The sequence below is a fragment of the Oncorhynchus kisutch genome, unplaced genomic scaffold, assembly GCF_002021735.2.
Source record: "Oncorhynchus kisutch isolate 150728-3 unplaced genomic scaffold, Okis_V2 scaffold1726, whole genome shotgun sequence".
In the NCBI taxonomy this organism is placed as follows: domain Eukaryota; kingdom Metazoa; phylum Chordata; class Actinopteri; order Salmoniformes; family Salmonidae; genus Oncorhynchus; species Oncorhynchus kisutch.
The window spans coordinates 31452-40904 of record NW_022263671.1 but is presented as its reverse complement, the minus strand read 5'-3'; the positions used below and the strand labels follow the sequence as shown (position 1 = coordinate 40904).

The following is a 9453-nucleotide window of genomic DNA, read 5'->3' as shown; positions in this document are numbered from 1 at the left end:
GGATCAGAGGTGATGAGACTCTCTTGGAGTCTGGCTGAGGTGTTGATGGTAGGATCAGAGGTGATGAGACTCTCTTGGAGTCTGGCTGAGGTGTTGATGGTGGGATCAGAGGTGATGAGACTCTCTCGGAGTCTGGCTGAGGTGTTGATGGTAGGATCAGAGGTGATGTCTCTCTCTTGGAGTCTGGCTGAGGTGTTGATGGTAGGATCAGAGGTGATGTCTCTCGGAGTCTGGCTGAGGTGTTGATGGTAGGATCAGAGGTGATGTCACTATCTTGGAGTCTGGCTGAGGTGTTGATGGTAGGATCAGAGGTGATGTCACTATCTTGGAGTCTGGCTGAGGTGTTGATGGTAGGATCAGAGGTGATGTCACTATCTTGGAGTCTGGCTGAGGTGTTGATGGTAGGATCAGAGGTGATGAGACTCTCTTGGAGTCTGGCTGAGGTGTTGATGGTAGGATCAGAGGTGATGTCTCTCGGAGTCTGGCTGAGGTGTTGATGGTAGGATCAGAGGTGATGAGACTCTCTTGGAGTCTGGCTGAGGTGTTGATGGTAGGATCAGAGGTGATGTCTCTCGGAGTCTGGCTGAGGTGTTGATGGTAGGATCAGAGGTGATGTCGCTCTCTTGGAGTCTGGCTGAGGTGTTGATGGTAGGATCAGAGGTGATGTCACTCTCTTGGAGTCTGGCTGAGGTGTTGATGGTAGGATCAGAGGTGATGTCACTATCTTGGAGTCTGGCTGAGGTGTTGATGGTAGGATCAGAGGTGATGTCACTCTCTTGGAGTCTGGCTGAGGTGTTGATGGTAGGATCAGAGGTGATGAGACTCTCTTGGAGTCTGGCTGAGGTGTTGATGGTAGGATCAGAGGTGATGTCTCTCGGAGTCTGGCTGAGGTGTTGATGGTAGGATCAGAGGTGATGAGACTCTCTTGGAGTCTGGCTGAGGTGTTGATGGTAGGATCAGATGTGATGTCTCTCGGAGTCTGGCTGAGGTGTTGATGGTAGGATCAGAGGTGATGTCGCTCTCTTGGAGTCTGGCTGAGGTGTTGATGGTAGGATCAGAGGTGATGTCACTCTCTCGGAGTCTGGCTGAGGTGTTGATGGTAGGATCAGAGGTGATGTCTCTTGGAGTCTGGCTGAGGTGTTGATGGTAGGATCAGAGGTGATGTCTCTCGGAGTCTGGCTGAGGTGTTGATGGTAGGATCAGAGGTGATGAGACTCTCTCGGAGTCTGGCTGAGGTGTTGATGGTAGGATCAGAGGTGATGTCTCTCGGAGTCTGGCTGAGGTGTTGATGGTAGGATCAGAGGTGATGAGACTCTCTTGGAGTCTGGCTGAGGCTATATATGACAATATTGATGACATATTGAGGCTATCTATGGTTATAGAAGTCTAGAGACACAATATTGATGACATATTGAGGCTATCTATGGTTATAGAAGTCTAGAGACACAATATTGATGACATATTGAGGCTATCTATGGTTATAGAAGTCTAGAGACACAATATTGTTGACATAGCGTTCCATCGACAGCGAATAGATTCCCCCCTTCTTCTCGCGAGATTTATTACGGCGCTGTCAGATACGTGGCCACGGGCCAAGAAGTTGCAGCAGGGGACTTTCTAAACTCTCCGCTCCTTCCACAGACAATGACAACCAGGGAGAGTTTATAGCATAGCCGGCGAGTTGCCATTAACTTTGCCGAGGGAGTTCTCTGCCACGTTTATATAACGTTAAAGACCTCGACATAACATATTGGCTTGTTGGGAGTAGTTGGAGAAGCCTAGATCTCACTCTTTAATTTGAGTTTTTACGCGATATGGAATCATCCCTGGAGTTCTCAAACTCTTTCACCAGTGTGTCTTCGCCCTCCGCGCGGTGTCGGATCTTCAAGATCATCGTGATCGGAGACTCCGGTGTCGGTAAGACCTGTCTCACCTACCGGTTCTGTGCCGGTGAGTTCCTCGACCGAACCGAAGCCACCATCGGTGTCGATTTCCGTGAGAGATTGGTCGAGGTCGAAGGCGAGAAAATCAAGGTAAGAGAAGTATAAAGTTTAAACCGTTATTTCCAAATATTATGAACGAGTTGGGTCGTAATTAATTGGTGCATTACACAATTTAATGCACCAGAGAATCACTGCGTAAACAAGAAAATGTGCCTTATCATTTTTATGCTCACACATTTTGAGAAGGTGGTGTTGAGTTCTCTCAGACGGCACTCTCATTGCCTCGTAGTATGGGCATTTTTAAAAATAGATATTTGCACTTTGTAGGCGTTACTCGTTAAACATTTGTGTTTGCAGCTGAATCTGCGCCTACTATTGCGCATGAACAGCAAGCGGTCTGTGGTATCAGCTTTGGTCTGTCAATCTTAGTTAAGTTCCTTTTGAAATGTCGTTTTATTTGTACAGGACTAACAAACATGACTACTGTGTGTTAAAACAAAATGTCATGTTTAGCTTTTGACCTAAACCAGTGTAGGATATCCAAGTGTCATTAAAGGCTCAGTTGAAAGGACTGACACAATAGTGTTTTGTGTTGTTTGGCCTCTTGGATCAACAGTGACGGTTAAATAAGTATGAATACAATGAATGTCTTGTTAACTTGAAACTAGTGTGTTTCAGAGTTCCATACATGCATATGTACCTCCCCCGGTTCTCATACAGCAGAACAAACCACATGTGCGATGCTTTTATATGGTCATGACACACATGACAAAGGCTTTATCACAACCGGCGGTGATCGGGAGTCCCGTAGGGCAGCGCACAGTTGGCCCAGCGTCGTCCGGGTTTGGCCGGTGTAGGGTTATTGGCCCTACATTAGTAGGGTTATTTAATGTCGTGAAAAGTATTGTAACATCCGTGATGGGCTAAATAATGTGATTTCTGTGTGTTTACGGAAACACAGACATGAAAAGAGGATATTGGCCAACCCAATGCTCTCTTTATCAGAGCAGGGCAGACCACGTGATAGAGGAAGCATGGTGATTAACAAGACGTTGTTTTGTATCTGGGTTTTAAAGAGAGAGAGGGGAGGCCAGACATGGGGCAGAATACTTGTTTAAAATATTACAAATACTAGATGTTTTAGGTTGCCTGCATGGTATAGTGTTTTCACTTTGGGGACTATCCAATTGGTTCCATTGTGCCAGGACAAATGAAATCAAGCATGACTCACCTGCAAGTATGTGACATAATGTATTTCTGCCTTTTGTCCTTTGTGTTCTGGTTCTCTGACCTCTGACCTCAGACTGCTTCAAAACACATATCTCGTTTAGGGGCCAAAAGTCCTCCATGTATTTAATCTCCACTGCCTTTAGGGCTCTAGACGGCCTTGGGAAACGGAGGGGCAGAGCGTTGTATACGGTCCATGTATTTAATCTCCACTGCCTTTAGGGCTCTAGACGGCCTTGGGAAACGGAGGGGCAGAGCGTTGTATACGGTCCATGTATTTAATCTCCACTGCCTTTAGGGCTCTAGACGGCCTTGGGAAACGGAGGGGCAGAGCGTTGTATACGGTCCATGTATTTAATCTCCACTGCCTTTAGGGCTCTAGACGGCCTACGGAAACGGAGGGGCAGAGCGTCGTATACGGTCCATGTATTTAATCTCCACTGCCTTATGGGCTCTAGACGGCCTACGGAAACGGAGGGGCAGAGCGTTGTATACGGTCCATGTATTTAATCTCCACTGCCTTATGGGCTCTAGACGGCCTACGGAAACGGAGGGGCAGAGCGTCGTATACGGTCCATGTATTTAATCTCCACTGCCTTATGGGCTCTAGACGGCCTACAGAAACGGAGGGGCAGAGCGTCGTATACGGTCCATGTATTTAATCTCCACTGCCTTATGGGCTCTAGACGGCCTACGGAAACGGAGGGGCAGAGCGTCGTATACGGTCCATGTATTTAATCTCCACTGCCTTATGGGCTCTAGACGGCCTACGGAAACGGAGGGGCAGAGCGTTGTATACGGTCCATGTATTTAATCTCCACTGCCTTTAGGGCTCTAGACGGCCTTGGGAAACGGAGGGGCAGAGCGTTGTATACGGTCCATGTATTTAATCTCCACTGCCTTTAGGGCTCTAGACGGCCTATGGAAACGGAGGGGCAGAGCGTTGTATACGGTCCATGTATTTAATCTCCACTGCCTTTAGGGCTCTAGACGGCCTTGGGAAACGGAGGGGCAGAGCGTTGTATACGGTCCAAAACGCATCTGGACAAAAGTATGTAGAACTCGATGCAAACTACGCTCCGTTTCCATCATAGGTAGAGCCCTTTAGAGCCTGGAGGTTACTATGAGACAGGGTTGACCTTCTGATTGGAGTTATCATCATAGGTAGAGCCCGGAGGTTACTATGAGACAGGGTTACCTTCTGATTGGAGTTATCATGAGAGAAGTGGAGGAGGAATCGTTATATTGACGTTGGTCTTCTATCTGGTGAGTCGATATGTTGATGGGAAATAACATCATCTGCTGACTGTGTGAGAGAGTTTATACAGCCGCCCTTTCACCCCCCCCAACCATCTCTCTCCCTCTCCCTCTCTACTCCCGCTCCTCCATCTCTAAAACCCCTTCTCTCACATGTAGAATAGTTTCACCCCCCCAACCATCTCTCTCCCTCACCCTCTCTACTCCCGCTCCTCCATCTCTAAAACCCCTTCTCTCACATGTAGAATAGTTTCACCCCCCCCAACCATCTCTCTCCCTCCAGCTCCAGCTATGGGACACGGCGGGCCAGGAGCGTTTCAGGAAGTCGATGGTCCAGCAGTACTATCGGAACGTTCATGCTGTTCTCTTCATCTACGACGTCACCAGACCAGACAGCTTCAGAGGCCTGCCAGCCTGGATAGAGGAGTGTAGAAGGTACTCACTGGGACAGGAGATAACCAGGTTAGTTATATATACACACAACCTGGATAGAGGAGTGTAGAAGGTACTCACTGGGACAGGAGATAACCAGGTTAGTCAGTCCTATTAGAAGCCAATTTCCATTTGTCCTTTTTTGTTAAATGGCCCCGTTTACACCTGATCAGTTCCACGTGGAGGCCCAGAGGAACTAGCTCTATCGCCAGGATCAGATTCAGAAAAGCTGCATCGTGTCAGCATTGGGCAGCTGTGTTACACACACCTCAACCAACACACAATAACAACACACAGTAAACACATGGTTTTGAATACTCTGTAGTGGCCAACATTGCCTTTTCGGTTGGAACCTGTAATGTTTTAAACTCTCCATATGTCTCCCCCTCTGCAGGTTCCTCGTGGGCAACAAGAGCGACCTCCGTGACACCTGCAGCTGTGACCCCGGCTCCATCAAGGTCGAAGGTCAGGTGACACGGGATCAGGCCCAGAAGTTTGCAGTTGCACACGGGATGATTCTGTTTGAAACGTCTGCTAAAAGCCTCCCTGGAGGAGGAGGAGGAGGAGGAGAACCAGGAGGGGGGCATCAGGACAGCGTGGAGGATGTGTTCATGGCCCTGGCCTCCAGGCTGAAGAGACAGACCAGACCTCCTCCCCCGGTTCTCAACAACACAGGAGTGTCTGGGTCCTATTGTGGGTCCTATACAGGGACATCTTCTTTCAGACTGCCAGCCAAGAAGAACCCTCAGAAAGACTTCTGGACATGCACCTGTTGAGAGAGGCAGGGTGAGAAGAGGGATGGAGGGAGGGGGAGTGGGAACAGGGGAATTTAGGGTGCCCACCAAGAACTCAGAGAAAGCCTTCTGGACATATACCTGAAGGAAGGAAGGAAGGAAGGGAGAAGTCCTCTCTGATCAAGCATCTATATCAGTGGAGGCTGGTGAGGGGAGGACGGCTCATAATAATGGCTGGAATGGAATGGTATCAAACACGTGCTCGATCCCATTCCATTCACTCCATTCCAGCCATTATTATGAGCCGTCCTCCCCTCAGCAGCCTCCACTGATCTATTGCCTGCTCTCAGATCTGTTGTCTCCTTCTATAGCCTGCTCTCAGATCTGTTGTCTCCTTCTATAGCCTGCTCTCATATCTGTTGTCTCCTTCTATAGCCTGCTCTCATATCTGTTGTCTCCTTCTATAGCCTGCTCTCAGATCTGTTGTCTCCTTCTATAGCCTGCTCTCAGATCTGTTGTCTCCTTCTATAGCCTGCCCTCAGATCTGTTGTCTCCTTCTATAGCCTGCTCTCAGATCTGTTGTTTCCTTCTATAGCCTGCTCTCAGATCTGTTGTCTCCTTCTATAGCCTGCTCTCATATCTGTTGTCTCCTTCTATAGCCTGCTCTCAGATCTGTTGTCTCCTTCTATAGCCTGCTCTCAGATCTGTTGTCTCCTTCTATAGCCTGCTCTCAGATCTGTTGTCTCCTTCTATAGCCTGCTCTCAGATCTGTTGTCTCCTTCTATAACCTGCTCTCAGATCTGTTGTAACCAAAGGGTCGTTCTACTAATTCGGTGCCTTTTGAAAACGTTTTGACTTCACCTCATCTCAACATTCTGTCATAAAGAGGACATGTTGAACTTCATTAAGTTTCCCCATCATAAAGAGGACATGTTGAACTTCATTAGGTTTCCCCATCGCAACATTCTGTCATAAAGAGGACATGTTGAACTTCATTAAGTTTCCCCATCGCAACATTCTATCATAAAGAGGACATGTTGAACTTCATTAAGTTTCCCCATCTCAACATTCTGTCATAAAGAGGACATGTTGAACTTCATTAAGTTTCCCCCATCGCAACATTCTGTCATAAAGAGGACATGTTGAACTTCATTAAGTTTCCCCATCTCAACATTCTGTCATAAAGAGGACATGTTGAACTTCATTAAGTTTCCCCATCGCAACATTCTGTCATAAAGAGGACATGTTGAACTTCATTAAGTTTCCCCATCGCAACATTCTGTCATAAAGAGGACATGTTGAACTTCATTAAGTTTCCCCATCGCAACATTCTGTCATAAAGAGGACATGTTGAACTTCATTAAGTTTCCCCATCGCAACAGGTTAAAGACGGAAATTACTATAGCAAGTGCCAAATAATGTAACGGGGTTGACCGTAATGGGGTTGACCGTAACGGGGTGGGGTTGACCCTAACCGGTGTTGACCCTAACCGGGGTTGACCGTGCCCGGGGTTGACCGTAACGGGGTGGGGTTGACCCTAATCAGGGTTGACCGTAACCGGGGTTGACCGTAACCGGGGTTGACCGTAACGGGGTGGGGTTGACCCTAATCGGGTTGACCGTAACGGGGTGGGTTGACCGTAACCGGGGTTGACCGTAACGGGGTGGGGTTGACCGTAACCGGGGTTGACCGTAACCGGGGTTGACCGTAACCGGGGTTGACGATGTCATCTTAAATCAGCCATGAATCCCCTTGTGACAGGGGGAATGGAAGCTCGTTACTGTGCAACAGGCTTCCCAAAACATTTTAACTGTTAAAACATTTTTAGACTGTCTGTCTGTTGGTAACAGGGTTGACTTGTTGACGCTCGACCCGCTCAGTTTTACTCCACAAAACACCAGAAAATGGCCAGAAAGAATAGAACCAGCTCACCTGTTTTGACATTATGATTTGACCACTAGATGTTCAATGTTTCTTTGGGAATAAATATTTAAAATGGGAATATTTTCACTGTGATTTAAAATGAGAGTTCAAATCACTTACCAGGGTTGACCTTAAAACTGAGGGACTGGATCACTAATCACAATAAAATAACTAGGGCTTTACAATGATGGAGAAATGTTGGGATGAAGGGGGTTTAATCTTCTTAGAAGTCGGAGAGGGTGCACGGAGGGACATTTCAAAATGCCGAAGTCTATTTCTATTAAATCAGATTTATTGAATTCTCCATGTGGTCTATATTAAATGGCACTAAATTTAATATGACAGGCTTTTTAAAATTCAATATTGGTGCTCAATTTATATCTAAAATATCAAAGGGAACGTAAAAGGCCCTCATTTTGTGGAATGACCCAAAAACAGTGGAGACTCTTGGATACACTCCTCTGGAAGTACCGCATAATGTAACTGTCTGAAGCTTGTGCAGTGGGTCGTCTTTTATGTGTCTCGATCTGTCCATCTTTGCGTTATGGTCATTGTATAGCAGGAAAGATATGACTGTACATTTCCATTTATGATGTGTGTAAATGTTTTCCATATTCAATAAAATAATCAATGTTCTTCAAAGTTGTAATCAATAGTACTACTCTTTGAACTGAATTGTGTTTTTATATTGTTCATCCCATTGGCAGTTTGTCTGGTTTTTCACAGGGATCTAATGCAGGTCTGTAATAGTTTTCAGTGTTCATTTTGAAGTTAGTTTACTAACTATTTACTACAGCAGAGCAGGACTAGAACACGTTCGATATGTTTCTTGATCTCTGGTTGAGAAGGAGACAATCGCTGCCCCGGGATATCAACTGTGAAAAGGTTACACTTCACAACCGATACACTCCCTTTTCCATGGTTACTGTGGTAGAGGGACTACACGGGAGGAGTAGTGTGCTGGTCATGCAGGAGTCTGGTGCAGGAGTGTGGGTGGTTGAGAATGGTGTGTGTGACTGAGGTGGCACATGACCCTTCTTCTGCTCAGTGCAGCAGACAACACACATGCCACCAACAGCTGTGTGTGTGTGTGTGTGTGTGTGGCACGACAGTATGGTGCAACATTCATCGGTTAGCTGACAGAGAGGTCCTTCTCGGTTTTCTCTCTCCTTTCACAGACTTCCTGAACTGACTGAATCAGAACAAGTGGAAGGTGCCTCCTGGTTGCCTTTAAGCACTGGTCACAGGTCAGGGAGTTGATAAAGCGTCTCAGAGTAGGACGGCTTATCTAGGATCAGGTCCCGTGTCAACTCATTACCATCGACTTGACTCATAATGGTTCATTTGGGGTGAGTTAAATCTGATCCTAGATCTGCATTATATCTGTGTTTTATAAACCGACCTCCATTGTTATAGCTCTTTTTACAAACGCAAAATAATGACCTCTATTTCAAATCAGTTGGAGTCGGAGTTTATTTCATTGATACCACGTCTAGGGTGACAGGCAAGCAAGGAGGAGCTTCCTGTCAGGAACTTCCTGTCACGTCTAGGGTGACAGGCAAGCAAGGAGGAACTTCCTGTCAGGAACTTCCTGTCACGTCTAGGGTGACAGGCAAGCTAGGAGGAGCTTCCTGTCAGGAACTTCCTGTCACGTCTAGGGTGACAGGCAAGCAAGGAGGAACTTCCTGTCAGGTCTAGGGTGACAGGCAAGCAAGGGGGAACTCAGGAAGGAACCAGATTCTAGATGAAGATCCTATATTGACTACTGTTGGTAACACTGTTATATAACCTATAGTTGGTAACACTGTTATATAACCTATAGATGGTAACACTTATATAACCTAAAATCACTATGTCTCACTATGGTCGATACAATCACTATGCCTCACTATGGTCGATACAATCACTATGCCTCACTATGGTCGATACAATCACT

General features: G+C 46.7%; 1 protein-coding gene and 1 long non-coding RNA gene across 3 annotated transcripts; both read left to right on the top strand.

Moving 5' to 3' along the window:
* The first annotated feature begins 1538 nt into the window (after positions 1-1538).
* LOC109876811 (ras-related protein Rab-33B) lies at positions 1539-5806 on the top strand. 2 transcript variants are annotated; one of them, XM_020469184.2, is made up of 3 exons: positions 1539-2033; positions 4711-4862; positions 5254-5806. In XM_020469184.2, the coding sequence occupies exons 1-3, from the start codon at positions 1815-1817 to the stop codon at positions 5633-5635; spliced, it is 753 nt and encodes a 250-aa protein (XP_020324773.1). In that variant the 5' UTR covers positions 1539-1814; the 3' UTR covers positions 5636-5806. The 2 variants fall into 2 exon arrangements, with proteins under 2 accessions (XP_020324773.1, XP_020324772.1); XM_020469183.2 differs by having other exon boundaries at positions 1542-2033; positions 4711-4889; positions 5254-5804.
* Positions 5807-6061: 255 nt separating this feature from the next.
* LOC116367775 (uncharacterized) lies at positions 6062-8153 on the top strand. Its single transcript, XR_004208436.1, has 2 exons — positions 6062-6501; positions 6541-8153. It is a non-coding gene; the product is annotated as an uncharacterized LOC116367775 (long non-coding RNA).
* The last annotated feature ends 1300 nt before the right edge of the window (positions 8154-9453 follow it).

Coding starts and splice junctions, on each gene's coding strand:
- LOC109876811 (XM_020469183.2), top strand. CDS start 1,815: ATGGAATCATCCCTGGAGTTCTCAAACTCTTTCACCAGTGTGTCTTCG. Junction 2,034..4,710: donor TCGAAGGCGAGAAAATCAAG/GTAAGAGAAGTA, acceptor CTCTCCCTCCAG/CTCCAGCTATGGGACACGGC. Junction 4,890..5,253: donor CTGGGACAGGAGATAACCAG/GTTAGTTATATA, acceptor CCCCCTCTGCAG/GTTCCTCGTGGGCAACAAGA.